Source organism: Carcharodon carcharias, chromosome 30 (assembly GCF_017639515.1).
Source record: "Carcharodon carcharias isolate sCarCar2 chromosome 30, sCarCar2.pri, whole genome shotgun sequence".
Lineage (NCBI taxonomy): Eukaryota > Metazoa > Chordata > Chondrichthyes > Lamniformes > Lamnidae > Carcharodon > Carcharodon carcharias.
The window spans coordinates 6,016,887-6,039,390 of NC_054496.1; the positions used below are offsets into that span (position 1 = coordinate 6,016,887).

Consider the following 22,504-nt stretch of genomic DNA (forward strand, 5'->3'; position numbering starts at 1 on the left):
ACCCTGAGGAACTCTTGCAGTGATGTCCTGAGATTGAGATGATTGGCCTCCAACAACCAAATCCACTTTCCTTTGTGCTAGGTATGACTCCAACCCATGGAGAGTTTCCCCCCACTTCCCATTGACTTTTAATACCTTACTGGTACTCGTTTGTTTGAGTACGAATGACCCAGTACATAACTTTCAATATAGCATGAATACCTCTGGTGATAATTTATTATGATGGAGTGAACGTCATTGATGAAGCGGTTGAAGATGGTTGGGCGTAGGACACTACCCTGAGGAACTCTTGCAGTGATGTCCTGAGGTTGAGATGATTGGCCTCCAACAACCAAATCCACTTTCCTTTGTGCTAGGTATGACTCCAACCCATGGAGAGTTTTCCCCCACTTCCCATTGACTTTTAATACCTTACTGGTACTCGTTTGTTTGAGAACGAATGACCCAGTACATAACTTTCAATATAGCATGAATACCTCTGGTGATAATTTATTAGTACTGTAATTTTTTTCTGTCTGCAACAAACATCTTTGTGAGGTTTCCAATCTATGGATACATTTGTGCTATGTATTCATGTCTGCTAGGAATTGAATAAAGACTTCACATTTCACTTAGGACCTCTGGCTTTTATCCCCTCAGCCAAGGCTAAATTTGAACCCGAGTTCCATGGGGAAATAACACGGTCATAATCGGTCTCTATTTATAAAAGCATTGTGGTTAACTTTGTAAAATCAGCTTTCTGGCCATGGAGTTTTAAATATATGGCGATATATAGCTTGTATGGCTTAAATATATAGGGTGTGTGGGTGTTTGCATGCGTGTGTGTGTGTGTACATTATTTATTGATTTGTGTATTGATGACTAAACAGAAAACTAAACAGTCACCTGTGCATTAGCAAGGTACTAGCCAACTTTGCTCTGTCAATATAACTGATAGAAGTAATGGGAAACTCTGTTCACAGTGATTTTATTGACAGTTAAATTGAAGAAGGTGTCTATTTATCATAAAACTGTTGAACTAGTTAAGTTTAATACTTTTTTTCTGTCTTCTGTTCATTGTTTGCTTTCATGCCAAAGTTGAATGATGGATAAGTTTTCATCTATATAAATTTTCTTTCAGAACCTTTGCTGGTTAGGAAGTATTCATGAAAAATATTTCCCCAGGACATTAAATGAGAGGTGTGAATCCTTAATAGGGCAGATTGTACATCCTTTGTAGAAGCAAGTGACTAGATGAACTGAATAGCCTTTTGCTATTTCATGTCTTGTTGTCTTATATTTTAAAATGGGTTCTGGGAATTGTGAGCTTTTTGACATCATGGAATTAACATAGGCATTTGAAATTATGGTGGCTATGTCATCAAAAAGTTTGCGAACTTTATCTTTGAGAGATTTGGTGGATTAGGTGGAATCAATGATAGATGTTGTTTCATTTTGAAAGATGCCAATCCTGCTTTGTCTCCATTTTGCTCCAAATTAATCTATTTGTCTCTTATACTAGTTTATACTACAAGTTTATTGAAAAGATAGGTAGGAGGACAAGTTGTGAAGAGGACATAAGGAGTCTGCGAAGGGATATGAATAGTTTGTGAGTGGGCAAAAATTTGGCAGATGGAGTATAATGCAGGAAGATGTGAACTTGTGGCACGAAGAATAGAAAAGCAGTATATTACATAAATGAAGAGAGATTGCAGAACTCTGCAGTACAAAGGGATCTGGGTGTCCTGGTACATGAATCACAAAAAGTTAGCATCTACGTTTAGCAAGTGATTAGGAAAGCAAATGGAATGTTGTTGTTTATTGCAAGGAGAATGGAGTATAAAAGTAGAGAAGTTTTACTGCAGTTTACAGGTGTTGGTGAGATCACATCTTGAGTACTGTGTACAATTTTGGTTTCCTTATTTAAGAAAGGATGTAATGACATTGGAAGTAGTTCAGAGAAAATTCACTCGACTGATTCCTGGGATGAAAAGGTTGTCTTACAAAGAAAGGTTGGACAGGTTGGGTCTGTATCCACTGGAGTTTAGAAGAATGAGAGGTGACCTTATTGAAATATATAAGATCCTGAGGGGACTTGACAGGGTGGATGCTAAGAGGATGTTTGCCCTAGAGACTAGAACTAGGGGGCACAGATTAAAAGTAAGGGGTCTCCCATTGAAGACTGAGATGAGAATACTTTTCCCTCAGCGGGTTGTTAGGATGTGGAATTCTCTACCCCGGAGAGCAGTGGAGGCTGGGTCATTGAATATTTTTAAGGCTGAGTGAGTTAGATTCTTAACTGACAAGGAAATCAATGGATAAAGGGAGTAGACAGGAAATCATAGACCATAATCAGTTCAGCCTAGATCTTATTATATGGTGGAACAGGTTTAAGGGGCCGATTGGCCTACGCCCGTCCTAATTCATATGTTCGTATGTTGCTTTGGCCTTCCCTGGTAATTTATTTTACAAGCCCATTACCAATAAAATTTTGTTAGCCAATATGAAGACACATCAAAAGTCCATGACTGAAAGGGAACTTCAAGAATTGGCATTCTTGGTTCTACAGCAAGATTCAATGGACTGAGGATACTTGCACAAGAAAAGATTAAGAAAGGGCCAACATGTAATCCAAGTTCTTAAAATTCTGATAGCAATGGATAATGTGGAAGAAAGCAATTATTTAATTTAGAAGAGGGATATAGAAATCAAGGATATAAAGTTAACCAATTGAAGAAATGATTGCAATTAGAAGGACTTGTGACTCGCCACAGAGTATATAGAACAGGCTGTCAGGTAAAACAATTAATGTGTAATTAACACTTTTTAAAAAAGAGTTGGATGAATACCGTATTGAGCTAGGGGACCAGGGCTGAGGGTTAAAGGGCAAATGAAGAAAAAAATGATTAAAAAACCATATAGAACATGGTGGTTTCTGAATGGCTGAGAAGTAAAATATTGTGTCAAAGAATCGAGGATAAATAGTGTAGATATAAGATTGGGCATTATGAAGTGTTACCTTACATGCCTCCAAACTGGGAGGGGTTTCATGGAAGAAGTGGGTGAATAGAAAGAAACACCCTATATTGACCAAATGTTAATACAAAGTACTAGAACTGCTTTTCTTGGCATCACAAAATCTGGGTCAGTAAATGATCTACTCTTAAAGGACTAATAACTTAACCTGGGGTTTGACCACTTGGTAATGTTGCCAGTTGATATCTTAAAATCCAATTTTGCTTCACTCTCCTCCCAAATCAGGTGGCTCCTTTTTTAAAACGGGGGATGAAAAAGTGTTGGCTTTCTTCTCCCTCGGCCTTTTTGAATAAAATCTGGGTTTTGGCCCCTCATTGGGCAGTAGGAATCATGTGGCTAGCTTTGATGCTGTGGGTTGTTGGTTGGCTGCATAAATCTGATCAGATGCTCCCCATTGCTTACGCTTAGCCAGTCGATCGGGCACTTGCACCCTAGATTTTGGTTAATATAAATACCTGAGAGAGAACGAAAAATGTTTGGCGATGCAGCATCTGAAGGAAGCCGATGAAAGGCATGAGTAGATGGTTGATGTTTGCTTGGGAGGCTGTGTGGATTTTACTCTGGGATTCTACAGCTTTGAGATGCAGATGATGCAAAGGCGATCGGGAGAATAAAAAGACTGCAGATGCAAAAACGACCGAGAAAATATCGGATCTGATTTTTGACAGAAGAGAGGGAAAATTATTTCTTAAATCTGCAAATGATCCAGTTTTATGAAGGAATTACGCGCTGGACAATGAAAAACTGAAAAAAATCTGGAAAAAAACTAAACTAATTGCATGTGCACCAGTATTGGAACAAATGGGATGTAATGTGGAGTTGCCGTATTTCTCTATTGAATGGTGATCTTTGGCATCTGTTTATAGAATGGCGAGATTTGGAGACGAGGTGCCGGCCAGGTATGGAGCCGGCCAAGGAGGCGCAGGACGCGGCGGCAGCCGCCAGGGCGGACCGCCAGGAGCACCTCAGAGGATGTACAAGCAGTCGATGGCCCAAAGAGCCCGGACCATGGCTCTCTACAATCCCATCCCAGTCCGACAAAACTGCTTCACAGTTAACAGATCTCTATTTCTCTTCAGTGAAGACAACTTTGTAAGAAAATATGCCAAAAAGATCACTGAATGGCCATATCCTTTTTTATTTTGTCTAATTTATTGATATATTTTGAACTATTATTGCATGCCGACAAATTCTCTCGGTTGATTGATGAATCAAAACGATGTTAATTTCACGCTGGAAAGTACAGATGTCAGTTTCGCTAGTATAAATTATAGCATAATGTCAGTTTCACTGGTATAATGGTAGCATTTACTGTGACATGTAACTTGGATGGCGATTGCACTGCCATTGCAGTCGGAGGACTATTTGCAAAAAAAAACCCAAAATAAAACCAATCACTATTAAAAATGTTGCTATGCTTAAAAATTCCTCCACACTGTGATACAGCCAATTTCACTTTGAGAGAGAATATATACAGCCGAATTTCAAATATTTATAATTGTTATCAGTACACCCCGTCCAAGCATAGCTTTTTCCTTAGAATAAATGATCAAAGCCTTTATTTGTATGTAATTGCAGACTTTTGTTTTTGTAGTGATTTTGAGCTAGTTAAATGCCTAATGGGAGAAGGATGTATTAACTGGCGTTGCTGACGTGGGGCTGTACCTATTTTAAGGAACCATTCAGAGAGGTTGGGGTGATGAATAGGATTTATTTCATGCGTGTGTTCACATAGTCACATGCACTCCACTGGACACATGATCATACAGATGAGATGCATAGATTGATTAGAGTCTATATTGGTACAAATTGGTACAAAATCCTAACCAACACTTTTATAGTTTTTTTTTAATCCGCATGCATCTGGGAGTAGAATGGAAAAATAACAAGTTGGGTATTCGTGTTTCTGAATTTCTGTCATTGGGATTTATAGAGATTGGTTAAGTTAAATTGCATCTTTATTAATTGGAGTCCATATTCTTTACCCAAGTTCTGGAAATTGTGTTCTGCCTATTTTTTGGTGCTAACTAGAAGCTAGTGGCTTTACTTATGTAATACCTGTTCAGACTCTATACTTACACAGAGGTTTATTACATTTCTACCCAGTTTTCACCAATCATTTGAGCACTGTGAAACAAAATAAGAAATTACATTTAAAAAAAACAAATACAAACACATCTGTAATGAGAGTTCACTCCACCAGGAACGGTTCATCTGTATGCTGATGATACCCAACTCTTACCTAACCACGTTCTTCATTGAACTGTAGTTACTGCCTCTGTTGGTGCCGAGGAATGCCAGAATCAAGCATTTCAGATCAGGTATGGCACAGAGACTTCTAATCTGCCTGCCACCCCTACTCACCCCTCCACAATACTAACTGACCTGTAGGCTTTTTTTTCTCATAAAATTAGTTTCATAGGGAAGTAGATTGAGACTGTCAAATTGATTTCACATGGGACTTCTACAACCAATAGATGGAGTAAATAATCATCCCAGCACTTTGGGCTGGATTTGAACCAAGACCTAAGAGGTGAAAGACCACTATCTAAAGGACTACACTGACCATTTCCCCCAAATCAATTTTGTTCATCTCTGCACAATTGCCTGCACCCACTGTTATCCCTCATCCTCTTCATAATTAATCCATCATCTTATCGTTTCAGTGACTATATTTTTCAGATGCTGTCCTTGTAATTCCATGTTTTTATCTACATTAAGATCCACCTCTGAGCTTGCTTAGGTTTCTGTGCCACAGAGAATTAACTTTTAAGATTCCTTGTTCCCATCCCTGCCCCCCTTCAAATCCCTACACAGCATTGGCCCTTATTTTCTCTGAGATCTCCTCCAGTCATACATCCCCTTTGCATCCTTCAGTACATTTTGCAGTTTGCTTCTTGTTCGAGGTTATTTTCAATTACTGTCTGTCCACTCTTTGGACCTCTTTTCCCACACTCCCTTTATAGTTTCTACGCTCTGTCAGTTTCACCCTTCAAATGCCTCCAGACCTTTGCCTTTAATTTGTGCTTTTGCCCCTGACTCTACCCATTTCTGCTCCTCTTCTTTCCTGCTAGATATTCACTTCCTACTCACTGTTCTGAAATATGAATTTGTAAATAGCAAGTGCTATAGAAATTAAATTTATTTTCAATTGTGCCATGGCACTAGTTTAACAGTGATATCAAATTATATGCAATCAGGTATGTGTAAATTACTGTGATTGGTTAGTTAACTAATGGAAAATGTCTGTGCATTGCATTGATTACATACATAGGAAAAAATGGCACAAAAACAGGTAATTCGGCCCAGCCAGTCCATGCCAGTGTTGATGAGCCTCCTTCCATCTTTCCTTGTCTAAATCTACCTCTATAACCGGCTCTTCCCTTCTCCATCTAATGTTTGTTTAGCTTCCGCATAAATGTATCAATACTGTTCACTTCAACCACTCTGTAAGCATAACTGAGTTTCCCCTAATATTGTGAGTGTGATAGCTCTGTTATATTGTGTGGTCCATCACGATTGCAAAGGGAATGTATATTGTAAATCATACATCTGCCTCAATGCTGTATATTTATTGGGGATATACAAGATTCCATATAATTTTTAAAAAACCAAAATTTTAGACTGATCCTGAAGGTATTATCAGTTCAATGTTAAGATTAAAAGAAGACCCTAATGGAGCACTGTGGCATTACTTAAGGTATGGTGGAGTAAATGGTAGAAGTTTGAGAGACATTTGGTGAGACAGTAAAGTAGGCGGATAGTGTAAAGTTTTGCATAGAGCACATTAATGCTACTGATTTTCCGAAAATTTGAGCCAATTTGCACAAAACACAATTTTCTAAGTGTTAGTGTAAACTATAGACATTTATGTATATGAATATACATTATGTAAATAATATAAATTTAGATCTGAAAAATTCTTATACAAAGCTTAAGACCAACAATACTGTCTTTTTGGATAAATTAACCCCAATTTACACACTTTCTCATATATCTCAATCCCATTCATATATATGCTTTTCACTTGCTGCACCTTCCCTGATAATTTATTTTACAGTTCTGTTGCACTCTGTGCTCTCTTGTTTCCAAACTCTTGTTTTGCACTCCCTAGAATTTAGACCCTTTTTTAAAATGGAGAACATTTTAACATCCTTAACAATTTTGAAAAATTCACTTGGATCATCTTAAATTTTCTGTTCCATAGAGAATCCCAAATTCATAGTTGCATAAAGTCTACATCACAGAAAAAGGCCCAATTAGTCTATACGGTGTTTATGCTCTACACAAGCCTCCTCCCACCCCTCTTCATTTGACCCTAAGAACATAGCCTTCTATTCCTTTCTCCCTCATGTGCTAATCTACCTTCCCCTTAAATGCATCTATGTTATTTGCCTCAACCTCTCCATGTAGCATCAATTTCTGTATCCTTACCACCCTAAGCAAAGAAGCTTCTCTTGAATTCCCTATTGGATTTATTGGTGACACTTGTATTTAGAGCTCCTAGTTTTGGACACCCCCACAAATGGAACCATCTTTTCAAGTCTGCCTTAACCCCTTCATAATGTTAAAGACCTCTGTTGGATTACCCTCGGCCTTCTTATTCCTAAAGAAAGGAGCCTGAGCAATTTCAACCTTTACTGATAGGTATATTTCTCAGTCTCGGTGTCAACCTTATGAATCTTTTTTGCACCTTCTACAATGTGTCTATAACCTTCTCATAATTTGGAGATCAGAACTGTTCACAGTATTCTAAGTGTGGTCTAACCAAAGTTCGATGAAAGTTTAGCACACTTTTCAATACTGCTGCTCCAGAAATGAACCTCACTTAACTTGTATCACTACTACTAATGATTTCCTTAACCTTATGACTATTGATAACAGAATTATTGTTGAAATTCTGCAATTTCAAAATCTTACAATACAGAGGTCATTCAACCCACCCTTCCTGTGACCGCTCTTTGAAAGAGCCTTTTAACTCCCAAACCCCTGGCCTTATTCCCATAGTCTTGCAATTTCTTTCTCTTTTTAAGGTATATATACAATTCCCTTTTGAAAGTTACTATTGCATTTGCTTCCACTACCATTTCTGGCAGTGTATTCCAGATTCTAACTTGCTGTGTATAAAAGAAAAATCTCCTTGTGCTTCTGGTTATCAATGCTCTGATCAGTGGAAACAGTTTCTCCCTATTTGCTTTTATCAAAGCCATTTATAATTTTAGAGCACCTATTAAATCTCCTCACAACTCTTCTCTGCTCTAAAGAGAAGCAGCTTCTGCTGTCTCCACATAATTGGTCCCTCTTCTCTGATACCATTCTAGTAAGTCTCATCTGCACTCTTTTCATTGCTTTCACAGCCTTCCTATAGTGTGGTGCACAGACTTGGATACCATGCTCCAGCTGAGGCCTAACCAGTAATTTATGAACTTGCATAACTTCTTTGCTTTTGTACTTTATGCCTCTATTTATAAAAACCTAGAACCTCGTTTGCTTTTTTAACATGGTTATCAACTTGTCTTAATCTTTAAATTATAATTACAACAATCAGAGATGGGGAGTTCTGCAGCTACCCTGCAGGTGTGCTGAGTATTGTCAGTGCATTCCTGTTCACTTGCAGTCTGACCCCCTTTTTTAGTGTTAGAGGATAAATGTGGAGTAATGACAAACAAAATATGGACCGAGTTTAGCTAGTGATATTGAGTTGATGAGACTGAGCGATTGGCTTTTCTCTATGTGGTGCTTTCCCTATGCCAGAAAAAGGCCCACAAATTCATAATTCCTGTTGTCCATTGGCTCCCAATGCCCTGATGTATCTATTTCAACATCCTCATCCTCAAATTTCTACAGGACTATTTCAATTCTACCTCAGCAATTACCTTCAATTCACAACACTGATCTTCTCTCTTCTAACTCTGGCTTACCGTCCATCCCATTCCTCTGCACTCTGCAATTTTCTGCCTATGCCTTTCCTGCAATTCTTTGTCCTCAAAACCTACCTCTTCAACTGAGCTTTTGGTCATCTTCCCTAATCTTTTTTTGTTACTTTATTCATGTGATTTGAGCATTGCTGACAAGGCCACCATTTATTTCCCATTCCTAATTGCCCTTGAGAAGGTGATGATGAGCCCATTTCCTGCCTAGTGCTCACCACTCTGCTTGTAAAACACCTCAGGGACCATTTTGTAATATGAAACGTTCTACATAAGTGAAAGTGATAGTATAGATGTTCCCAATGTGCTGAACTTCTCTGTGTGTAGTGTGGCAGTACTTTGAGTAACTTGGTCCATTTTAACTATGCAGTTTAGAGTTCAGAGCTCTTATTATTGAAAGTACTAGTCGATGATGATTAATCTTTCATCTTAACCTTATGAAAACAGTACTGTTGGTAATTTAACAACCCTAAAATATCTCCCCTTGAAGACCTCCCCTTGGTGACATTCTGTCCAGGTAGGTACTGAGCCACTTGAAATGGGATGGCCCCAGGTTTTGATCGCTGGCCTTTGGTGGTAGTGGGCTATTTCAACTGTGGACGGTATCCCTGATTATGCTCAAAATCACATACTTTTATGCGCTATCCATTGATTGCATCAGGGCTGCAACTATGATTGTCTTACTCCCTGGCTTGCACAAGTTGAAATTGATTAACATAGAACAGGCCAGGGAATGGACCTGGGACTTTCCAGTTTTCAGTGCCTTGGTTGCACACTAGGAAGTATGAACACAAATATATTATTAAATTAACAACAGATAGAAATGTCTGAGAAAGCAAGAGGTTAGCATTGTGCCTGGAGAAGGAAGTGCACAGAAAAAAAGGAGAAAATACCTGCAATCTAAATAAAATCAGATATACTGTGTCTAAAGCATGTGCTTCATAGGATCCTCTGCCAGTACTATAAAGCTTAATGATAAACAGTGCAGTAAAGGGAATGAAAATGACATGAAAACCTGATTAAATTCCCTGTGTTTTTTTCTTTAAAATTGAGCAATGCAGAATCTGTGGGCCCAATATTGAAAAGTCTTGTCTCTTAATTGAAATCAGTTTATCTAAATTATGTCTCTACTGAACTCAGCAGTAAAGAGCCACCATAGATATTAACATCCCTTTCCCTGGTGGCTGTAATAATCTTTAAAAATGTATTATTTAAAAAAACACAATATTGGCTACAGCAGGCTCTGCATTGACAAACCATGAAATGGTATAACAACTTGAAGCAATATTTTGGTTCTTTTAGCATCTAAATACAAATGCAAGTAATTTTGCTTCTGACTTGGGTCCATTGAACATTGTTTATCAAAACTGGATATAGCACTGATTTTGTGCAAATACATTTAACGTATTTTGTTTTTATCCTGGCTCCCTTTCACTAGTGCCCTGTCCCTTTCATATCAGCTCATTCAGTGCTTCAATTGCTCAATTGTTGCAGGGGGTGGTGCTGTAGGTTGGGGGCAGTGGTGGAGGAGTTCAGTTAGGCTAGTTCCCAAACCTGTGTCAGCACAGTTTTGAACTGTTTGTTGTTTTTCTCCCCTGCCTCTTTCTTGAAGCTCTGACTTCCTGCTGAGATAGTTTCACATTTGCAATCACCCTTCACAAGTGACGTGATTTAGTGTAAGGAGGTTACTTAATTATGAAAGAATATGATGGACAAACCCAATCTGGCCCTCACCTGACACCCAAAAGCTTACACTTGCTGGCTAATTTGCTGGGCAATGATCAGTGACCAGAATCCTGGTAGTAATTTTTAATCTCCATCCTGCTCCCTTCCACACACCACCCCCAATCATCCATCAGAGACCACTGCCATGGGACCATTTACTAGATTACATTTATATAGCACATTGTATGCAGGAAAATATTTCAACGTGCTTTGCAAAGGAGAAACATGCTCAACTGGAAGAGAAGAATAGGTGGAGACCAAGAAGAATAGGCGGAGACTAAGATGCTTTCAAAGGTGCGGAAGAAGGACTTTATAGTGTAGGCCCATGATGGCAGATCCCTATGACAGTTCTAAGAACTTAAGCTCCCCTCCAAATCACATACCACGCTGACTTGAAAATATGTATTTTTTATTCTTTTATGGGGTGTAGGCATCTCTGGCTAGGCCAGCATTTATTTCCCATCCCTAATTGCCCTTGAGAAAGTGATGGGGAGCTGCCTTCTTGAGCTGCTGTAGTCCATGTGGTGTAGTACATCCACAGTGCTGTTAAAGAGGGAGTTCCAGGTTTTGACCCCAGTATAAGTGAAGGAAAGGCGATATATTTCCAAGTCAGGATGGTATGTGGCTTGAAGGGGAACTTGCAGGTGATGGGGTTCCCATGCATCTGCTGCCCTTGCCCTTCCAGGTGGAAGAGGTCACAGGTTTGGAAGCTGCTGTCGAAGGAGCCTTGGTGAGTTGTTGCAGTGCATCTTGTAAAGATGGTACACACTGCTGCCACTATGCATCGGTAGCGGAGGGAGCAGATGTTGAATGTGATGGATGGGGTTCCAATCAAGTGGGCTGCTTTGTCCTGGATGGTGTCAAGCTTCTTGAGTGTTGTTGGAGCTGCATTCATCCAAGCAAGTGGAGACGATTCCATCACACTCCTGACTTGTGCCTTGAAGATGGTAGACAGGCTTTGGGGAGTCAGGAGTAGAGTTTCTGTCTGCAGTATTCCCAGTCTATGACCTGCTCTTGTAGCCACAATATTTATATGGCTGGTCCAGTTCAGTTTCTGGTCAATGGAAACACCGCAAGAAGTTATAGTGAGGGTTTCAGTGATGGTAGTGCTATTGAATGTCAAGGGGAGATGGTCAGATTCTCTCTTGATGGAGATGTTCATTGCCTGGCACTTGTGTGGCCCGAATGTTACTTTCTTTTATTAGGTCAAGCCTGAAAGTTTTCCAGGTCTTGCTGCATATGGACATGGCCTGCCTCAGTTCATTCCTTCATTATGACTGGGTCAAAATTCTGGAACTCCCTATATAATAGTAATTCTTGGTGTACTTTGCCATTGGCACTCACATCCCATGAATGAATAAATAAACGAAAGTAACAAGGAAGGGGATGCCTGGGAAGTCAGAATTGGAACAACAGTGGGTAGGAGCTGGAACAGGTTACAAGGGTTGGGTGGAGTGGGATCATGGGGATTTTTGCCAAGGATGAGGATTTTGAATTCAATCCTTCATTTTTGGATTGATATTAAAATATCTCGGCACCAGGAGCACTTTGCAAAAAAAAAATAGCAGAAGAATTACCATTAACATCCACTTGTTTTCCCTTATTCATTTCTTCCACTGAATTTTTTTCTTATATAAACAGTTCAGCTGGTGATATTAAGTTAAGGAGCTGGCCTGTGAAGAAAACATTTCATAACTTGATTAGTCACTATTCTGAAACTAGGGGCAACACTTTCCCCCTGTTGGGTGGGTGTGTGCAGGGGTGCGGGCGGGCAGGTTCTTAATCAGTGCCCCTGGTCAGGGGTGCGCTGCCTTTTGGCCCGCCCAGCATGATGTGCACCAGGAAGCACTATGCGCTCCTGTGTTGGGGGGGGGATTCCCTGAGCTGGGAGTGTGCTCTTTCGTGTGCGAAAGAGTGCACAGATCTCCCAGAGGCAAAATGCTGCCTCAGGGAGATCGCTGGAAGTTGTAAAAATTTTTGGAAGTGTAAAATAAAAAATTCCTGACATGTCCCCTCATGTGACATTGTCACATGAACTGGGACATGTCAATTTCTTTTATTTCACCATTTTATAAACATTTTAAATCCCTCATGAAACCTCATCCCTCCTGTGGATGAAGTTTCATGATTTTTCTGAAGGCAGCCTGGGCTCTTCACATGCCCGCCAACCTTAAGGTTGGACAGGCAGGTCTATTAATTGGCTTAATTACTTTTTTAAAGGCCTTGAGTGGCCATTGACAGTTCGGCAGGTGCGCAGCCGAGTTGGCTGCGCGCCGGCTGAACTGAAAACCTAAATGACGCAGGATGATGTTGGGACGCAAGCCCTACGTCACCCTGCGACATTTTAGGCATTGGCGAGCGGACCCTGCCCTCCCGCTTGCCAACCAGATGATGCAGCCCCTGGTGTAATTCTGTAAAGACTGACTGGGCTGTCAGCACCCCATGTTCAGTATTCAAAATAAAATTTAAATCTATCAAACTGAGCATAGCATGTTAGTGTTAATCATAATACTTTGTAGCTTTGATCTCTAATTGAGATTCTAACAATAAGACACCCTTGATTATTGTTGCAAAAAAAAATTCCTCTCCAATAAAGCACACTTGGATATTTTACTCCTCCTGGGGATGCTGGAATGGCCCTGGTTTCTCATTCCTTGCTTTTTCTTATTGGAGATCATGAAAATGGAGGGAGCAGTACTAAATTCCAGTTCAAGTGACATTGGAAAGTGAGTCAGCCAGGAGCAAAGGCCCAGAGACACATGGAGCAACAAGTAGGCTTGTTTGTTGCAAAGCTGAGCAGGAGGTGGGAAGCTAATGACCTGCGTAATAATATAATGACATAATATTATGTGTACTTGTGCCTAAAATGCTGTGGCTTAGATATTGGAAAGATAAGGTCAAAGCATTGAAATATCTCTGGTATCCATAGCATGCAATGACATTTCAAAGTGATTTTTTTTTATATATCAGCAATCTACAACTCCACTCTACTCTCCCTAATTAGCAGTTTTGTTCATGGCTGTAAGTGACAAGAGGTTTTATTTTTCACTATGTGGATTAAAATTGAGAAGAACGTATGTAGATTAGAACTGAGAAGAAAGTAAAAGCAGAGCACTTCAGTAAAGATTGTATTATTCCCTTATTGGTCTACTGGGTAGGTACACTGTAGTGTGGCACAGGAATCTCCAGGTTTAATAGCCAGTCTATGCTGAATTATCTGCCGTTAGCTGAAGCAGCAATAAACCAGTGTCCCTGGGAAAAGGAGGCAGGATCAGTCCAGTTTCACTTCTTGATCACTATTTAAGGATGAGTCCTTGTGCATGAATATTGGGATGAGGGAAGGATTGGACTGTATTCTGATGCTTTCTGTGGTGGTAAGCTGTCCACCTTGTCTTGGCTAGCGTGTGGAAAATGGGCACCAGGGTAGGGTCCTCGAGGAGCTACCAGTACCTATGGAACTATACCAGAGAAACAGTCAGCAGCTTCAGGACAGGGAGCTGGGAGGTGAAGATTGATGAGTGGGTTAGGATTAGGTTTGGGTTCAGAAAGCTTAATTAATATTTAGGAAGTATCCATTACTAAAACAAAAATTCCAAGGATTTACTGTTTTGGTTGCAAAGAGGAGATTTTTATTTTAAGTACTAATTTCACAATGTATGTTCCTGAAGAAATAACAAAAAAAAAAAAATCAGTATTGATTTTAAACTAGTGGATCTGTTGTGATGTTGCTTATTGTAGGGAATGCAAGGACAGAAGCATGAAATTATGCTATTGTTAAGATGGAGCTTTTTGTATCTTAGCCAGGTCCTTAAAACTACAAGGTCAAAGTTACTGTAATAAGAGACATTGTAAAACCAAATAGGAGCTAGTTAGCTCCTCCTTGGGTCATAAACAAAAGCAGGAAAAGATTGTCTTTCTCTTTTTCTTTAAAGATTGTTTTGCATCTGTAACAAAATATGATGGACTCAAAAACTGTGTACTATAAATCCTTAACAAAAATAGATATAAGCTAGTTGGTTATGCAACTTATCAATTCTCTTAAAGTTATTTAAATGAAAATAATTTCCTTGCGCCTCATGCAGAGAACATACAGGCTATCAGCTCCTCTTTTACTTAGACCCAGGGCAGTGTGAGAGGGGCCACAGGAATGAGCCTTCCTGTTTGGGCATTTCTTCCTCCACACAGTGGCATAGCTGATGCCACCTGGCATTCTGGGTCTCCATGAAGCTACTATGTACTCCACTCTCTTGCCCTCTCTTTTATAGTTAATTGTTAAATAGACTGCTGTTAAGGTGGCATCTACAAAAGGATAAATATAAAAAACAGAAAATACTGGCAATATTCAGGCCATTCAGCATTTGTGGAGAGTATTATGATCTCGGTAGAGACTAGTAATTTCTTTTTTGGAAATCTGAAAACCCAGGTATTTACTAAAAGAGCGAAGCCACCATACAAAAATCAAGAGCAGGAATACTAATAACTACAGTTTGTCTTAAATAGTCAGTTACATTAAAATTACTAAAAATACAATGAACACAGTTACTTGTACACTAAATCATACTTAACTCAAATTTCGTTCTACACCCATTTGACTTACACCCCCAAAAAGCTCAAGTCAGATATTTATTCAGGAATTGGAAGATTAACCACTTAGTCTGAGTAGTGTTTCAAGATTCGTTAAGGGTTGAAATTTCTTGGGCTTTCTACTTTAGGTAAGTCTGTCCCTTCAAACCTCCTCCAAACATCCCACAGTTGTAGACTCCTAGTTCAATACCAGCGTTGCTAGTATCTTAAACGTAGCCACCTCATGTCAGAACTCTCCAGTTCTAATGTTCTTTATCTCTGGAGTCTTGCATCTCGGGGCTTTTTTCTCTTTTCTTCTCAGCTTGGCTAGCCTAGAAGTTCAACTTGCTGTTAGAGTCCTTCAGTTATCAAGAGCTTTAAACCTTTTTAGCCAGTACACAGAATTTCAACTGAATTCTGCTTGAAAAAAAAGATGTTGCCTGCAGTCAGTTTATTCTAATCTAAAACTGAACTGCTTGAAAACAGAACCACACTCGGGAATCAATTCACTCCTGTAATTAACTTCTTGCTTGCCCTTTTTTAAAATTATTGTTTATCTTTCATGGTTACATGATAAGTTACTAAAAACAGGTAGACGCTTACAATAAAGCATCTTCCAAAGAAGCCTAGTTCTTAAAGGAATCACCGCTCCAACATAGGATATAGTCCTTTTCTCCCCAAAAGTGCATGGGGCCATCACAAGAGAGCTAGAGTTAATGTTTCAGGCTAATGATCTTTCTTCAGAACCTTTTGTTCCAGTATTTATGGCATTTTGTTTGTATTTATTTTGGATTTTCAGCATCTACAGTATTTTGCTCCTGATCTATAAAATGATGTTTTCGTGAAACAATTTCTGACAAGCATTTTATAAAACAAATGCTTGATCTCATGATCTGAATTGCAAGATTTACCGTGAAATTCTAAGAAAAATTGCACAGCTCTGCCTTACCAAATAAAACTTGATGCCGTCAGCACTCCATTAAAGTCTAGGCTTTTGATCTGTCTTTCAAATTAAGCTGACATAACAGTCCAAGGGTATTTTAGTTTGTTATAAAGCAGCGATTGTTTTTAGCCACAAGGAGTTTAAAACTGCAGATGTTAGAAATCTGAAACAAAACCAGAAAATGCTAGAAATCTATTTTTGGTGAGACTATTTCAGAAAAACTAATCACATTTGAAGAAACATAAAAGAGAGAACAGGAGAAAACGCAAAATATCTTAAAATAGTGAGGTACATTTTTGGAAGGGGACAGAGAGCTGAATCTAACCACGGTGCACCTGACCACTGACTGCTTAATGATGACACTGGGAGCTATATTCTTCTCCATGATCTTGCCCAAAATGAGAGTGTTGGGAGTGATTGGAAACTTGGGAAGTGATGCCTACCTTTGATTCACTCCCCAACCTTTCAATTCCTCCCTCTGCCTTGGCTGGGCTACTTCTGGCTGTGTCTTTTCTGCCTTCCTTGTGCAGTAGTGTGGAATATTGAGCAAGTGCTCCTGGTGCATTTCCCTCCTGTCTAATTGTACTATTGCTGCTTTCTGGGGCTGCAAAAACAGTTTTAAGACCTGGTAAATAACACTGTTACATAGATGACAGAGAGTCAGGATTAATGGGCCTTTTTCAGCTTGGAAAGACGTAACTAGTGGAATGCCACAAGGATTAGTTCTAGGAGCTCAATTATTTACTAGCTATATTAACGACTTGGAGGAGGGGGGTAGAATGTAATGTATTCCAAATTTGCTGACGATACAAAAATAGGTGGGAGGGCATGTTGTGATGAGGACATATGGAATCTGTAAGGGGATATAGACAGGTTGAGTGAGTGGGCAAAAACTTGGCAGATGGAGTTTAATGTAGGAAAGTGTGAGGTCATGCACTTTGGTAGGAAGAATCAAAAGGCAGACAATTATTTAAGTGGAGAGAGACTCCAAAAAAAGTGCAACACAGGGATCTGGGTGTTCTTGTGCATGAAACACAAAATGTTAGCATGTAGGTGCAGCAAGTAATTAAGAAGGCAAATGGAATTTTGGCCTGTATTGCTAGAGGGCTGGAGTTTAAAAATAGGGAAGTTTTGTTACAACTGTACAGGATGCTGGTGAGGCTGCACCTAGAGTACTGTGTACAGTTTTGGTCCCCATATTTAAGAAAGGATATATTGGCATCGGAGGCAGGTTAAAAGACATTCACTAGGCTGATTCCTGGGATGAAGGGGTTGATTTATCAAGTATGGCTAAACAGGTTCAGCTTTTATTCATTAGAGTTTAGAAGAATGAGGGGTGATCTTATTGAAACGTACAAGATTCTGAGGGGGCTTGACAGGGTTGATGTTGAGAAGATGATCCCACTAGTGGGGGATCTTGAACTAGCAGTCATAGTTACAGAATAAGGGGACACTCATTTAAAACTGAGATGCGAAGGAATTTCTTCTCTGAGGCTAGTGAATGTCTAGAATTCTCTACCCCAGAGAGTTCTGGAGGCTAGATCACTGCAGGTATTTAAAGGAGAGAGAGATTTTTGAAATATCAAATATCAGGGGGTTGAGGGTTATGAGAAGCTGGCATGATAGAGGAGTCTGGGGAAAATCAGCCTTGATCTTATTAAATGGTGGTGCAGGCTTGGGGGGCCGAATGGCCTACCCCTGCTCCTATTTCTAGTGTTTTTATGTTCTAAAATCGGCAGTCCTGCTATGGTGGGAGAGGGCCTCCATTTTGGTCCGTATTTCTTGCTTTATAGGCTGTGGTACTTACCCTTGGATCTAATGACAATTCCACGTGAGAAGAATCTTGGTCCGGCTTTTTGAACATTGATGTTTCTCACCTTGATTCAAATTTCATTAAACAAAACCTTCTGTGCCTTTTCCCTTTCTGTCAAGAATGTAATAGCAAATACAAGCTTCAGAAAATTGTGTAATTTTCCAAAGCTGATTGTAAAATTCAAGTACAAAGTTTGTGTTTTTTGTCAAGATCCTATGATGCTTTGTCATTTTTATTGGTTTATTTAATCATTAGAATTGGAGTCAGTATTAATCTATTTCATCTGGGAGAAGGATATATTACAGAATGATGAGATCAAGCAAAAAGAATTAACAGAATAAGAATGGGATTTTCCCAGGTGTGGTTTAAAGGTGGAGTATTCATTGCTAAATATTTATAATGAAAAAAAGGCTACCCCTCTCCCCTATCCTGGAATACTTTATGGGCAAAGGCACTGTTTGATATGGCACTGAGGTTTGATTTTTGGTCTTTGTGAATTTGTTGATTACCTTAGGGTCTGGGGAAGAGAAAAATGAACCAGGAGCCCCATCCCTGAATTGCTTATAAGCATTACCTACTAGAAGGTATGTGTATCTGTGTGGGAGGAAGTTGGGGCAGGCAGCAGATGATGCACTGTGGTGCCTTATTGAGTAGCCTGATGACTCTTATTTAAAACCATGTAGAATGCCAGAAGGTGACAGTACCCCATCATTCTCAACATTTTTCAAGAGACTAGCTGAAAAGTTGGAGGAGGGTGACTATGGTTTTCCATGTGCCGTCTAAAGAGCGACCAATAGGAAATGAAGATTTAGTGCAATTCAATATATAGGTCCATAGTTTCAATAGAAAATTAAAATTTACTGTACAGTTGAATACTTGATTAGTGAGGCAACTGCTGTGCTCATACGTCAGTGTATAATCATGCAGTTACTCAGAGTATGCATACAGTAACATGCACAAATTACACATGAGATGATGCATACACTGCTGTAACTTGTTTGTTCCTCAGAGTCCAGAAATGTAGTCCAGACAGTGGTATAATGAGGACAGATCTCATTCTATGCAAAATAAATTGGTTTAAGATGTGAAACAAAGTTGATAGATTAACTATTGTACATGTTTGTTTGATATATGAATCTCACTTCAGGAAGATACATTACTCACTCAATTAAGAGGAGGTTGCAGTATTTAAAAGAATCATACTTTTACACTAATGCAATCTGTTGCATTTAATTTCAAAAGCATTTTTTTTTAGCACTAATTATGCTGTTCAACCTTTTTGAAATTATTCTTAAGTATTGTATATCCACATGGTCTTAAACTGAAGTAATGTACTAGTTGACCTCCTAAGATGTTGCTTACAGTAAGTCAATGGATAAGGTAGAAGTTTGGGAGAAAGTGAATTAAATAGTGTTTACACTTCCCATGAAACCAATTAGAAATACGTAAGATTATTGTTATGATGCAGACTAATTGAAGCATGATGTGCACTAAATCAAAAGCTTAATAAATTAAATAGAAAAATAATCTGAAATATTATTCCTCCTTTAAAATGCTTTTATGAAGTATTTAAGTTACTGAATGCAGGCAAGCACCAATGAATGACAGTGGCTTTTCAGCTTAAATATGTTTATTTTATTTATTAGTATTTTTAAACAGTTGTGCCTCTTGCTAATCAGTATTCTCTCCCTCCCATTGTTTCCATTACTGTCAATATGATGGGCTGGTAGTTGTCATGCATGACTTTTGGACTTCGAACCTAGACGTTCTAATCTTCACATTCAAACTCAACTATCATTACCTGAGGAATTGTGGTGCTGGTTTCTTAACTGAAGTTGGGACATGAGATTGACCCAAGGGATTTAAAAAAAAACCTGTTCAGATTGGCCCACCACCAGATATGTGAAACTGCTAGAGGAATGGAGAAGCTGTGTTTTGGAATGTAGTCTCTTCGCTTTTGGGGCATTTGCATCAAACTCTATGCAGACAGATGGGATGGAAGCCTCCCATCTGTAGGGATGATAGGTCCAATATAACATGAGATTGAAGCATTTTCAATTCCATTGCTACAAGGGCAACTAAACACTAATCTTTTAATAATTTAGGATTGATATATAAAATATTGTGACCAGTGCAGAGGTTCATCTATTAAAGTTGATTTTAAAGGAACGGCAAAGGAAACTTCTGTGAACCTGACCCGTTCAGACATGACCTAGATGATTAAATGCTTTTCACATTTTCAGCTAATACAGATGTTATTCACATTAAGTGAAAAGGCGCATTCATGCCTATCTACAACTGCATCTGCTTTCAGTTGTCTATGGAGCATGCTAACATGAAATGACAGTGGCTAGATTTTAGAAAGAGATTAACTCATAAGATTCCCTCACTCAACAAATTCCCAAGTTCACACTCTGTCTCAAATTGCAGTCATTCACAAGCTGCTATCTTCATGCTTGCTTACTTCATGTGCTTAGCAAGACCACCTGTATTTATAAAAACAAAAAACTGCGGATGCTGGAAATCCAAAACAAAAACACAATTACCCAGAAAAACTCAGCAGGTCTGGCAGCATTGGCGGAGAAGAAAAAAGTTGACGTTTCGAGTCCTCATGACCCTTCAACAGAACTGAGTAAATATTAGGAGAGGAGTGAAATATAAGCTGGTTTAAGGGGGGTGGGGGGGTGGAGAGAGAAGTGGCAGGGGGTGGTGGTGTGGTTGTAGGGACAAACAAGCAGTGATAGGAGCAGATAATCAAAAAATGTCACAGACAAAAATACAAAGAGGTGTTGAAGGTGGACCACCTGTATTTATGCTCGCTGAAATTCTACAGAGGTGAATCAGGCACTGCTGGCTAGAAGAATCAGGAGTAACTAGCTATCCAATTAACTAACTGTAACTGCCTTTCCAGTAGGGAGCTTGTTTATTTCTAAGACTGAAAGGGACTCGACTTTAACAGTAAATTGTAGTTAAATGTTAAATACAAGCTAGTGCTCAATAAGCAGTAGACACTGCAGTACTGGAAACTTAATGAGCATTATCTGTCCAGAGTCCTGAAGTTTGGTGGCTCTATGGGAGCTATTGGTGGTGCTGATACTGGTTTGGCTGAGGGCAGCTGTTTGTTGTGCTAACTTAAATCCTGGTAAAGAGAATTTCTTAAATTGTATTGATGAGGCAAACAACTGTTTGAGAAATTAATTGACAATTCTGGATATTTCAGAACCTCAATTATAAAAGGATCAAAATTTACTAAAACCAAATTCCTTATCAAGTACTAGTGCCATGTATTAAGAGTCAACTTTAAGAGTGAATTTAACACAGCCACATTTTTAGAACCAGAAGCCAGTTGCCCTCAAATACTGTTCATTATAGAGAAATGGTACTGAAATGGAGCGAGTTTTGCAGAATATTCTTTAAAATAAGCCAGAATGTATTTTTTTCAGGTCCAGAAACTGTTCTTGATGCAGCAATTGCCTTTTTCTTAATAGTTTCTTATAGTACAGAAACTGAAAACCAAAAAATATACTGCAGATGCCGTATATCTGAAACAAAAACAGAAAATACTGCAAGTTCTTTAAGGTTAAGTGCGTGGTACCATCTACTTGACAACACTTAAAATATTTTCAGACTTTGTATTGCGAATTATTGTGGGCAGATGTTGAGATACCTAGTTGTCATGCAAATTGACCTGGTAAATGCAGATCACTATAAACTTAGTGGAAATACAGACCTTTAAACTGTTCTCTGCATGTCATGTCCTTGAGATAGATTAAGCCTTATTGCATTGTGATTTCAATTTTGATTTGGGTGTAAATGTCATTGTAGGCTTCAAGGTTGATGGTAACTTGTAGCAAATGATAGCTCAAAAAAAAGTCTGACTGGTTTCAAAATAAATTAACTATAAATTGTAACTGTAGACCGAGCATTCAAACCTTTAATGTACAGCTATTGACAAAATTTCTCTATAATGAACAGTATTTGAGGGCAACTGGCTTCTGGTTCTAAAAATGTGGCTGTGTTAAATTCACTCTTAAAGTTGACTCTTAGTACATGGCACTAGTACTTGATAAGGAATTTGGTTTTAGTAAATTTTGACCCTTTTATAATTGAGGTTCTGAAATATCCAGAATCGTCAATTAATTTCTCATGTTAGTTTATGGTTTTAAAATTTATTCACTTTGCCTTGCTACTATCATTTGTTTTTTCCTTGATGGAAAATCCTAGCTCTTGTGACACAGATGTCGCAATTGAGCAGCATGTAAAAGGAACCTTGTTCCAAGGCTTCACTTTCCTCTTCCTTATGACGTAGAAGAGAACTGGACAAACTTTACTCCCTCAGAAGCTGACCCCTAGTGCTAATGGCATCGATGACTAAATTCATACTTCTATATTATGAGAACGTATCATGATTGTTTGGTAGTACATAACTTGAGTATTGCTGAAAAAAGAGCCACGTCTAAGCTGCTTTTTTATCTATGACCGGCTCTTTGCAACATGAATTGGCCAAATGGCTGG

At 38.9% G+C, this 22,504-nt stretch overlaps 1 protein-coding gene across 1 annotated transcript in view; it reads left to right on the forward strand.

Moving 5' to 3' along the window:
• Positions 1 to 22,504, forward strand: part of LOC121271161 (voltage-dependent P/Q-type calcium channel subunit alpha-1A-like) — a 760,453-nt gene that overhangs the window by 94,522 nt on the left and 643,427 nt on the right. Inside the window, exon 3 of the mRNA XM_041176921.1 lies at positions 3,882 to 4,142. Within this exon, the coding sequence (XP_041032855.1) occupies positions 3,882 to 4,142 (261 nt within the window). The remainder of the gene's footprint in view (positions 1 to 3,881; positions 4,143 to 22,504) is intronic.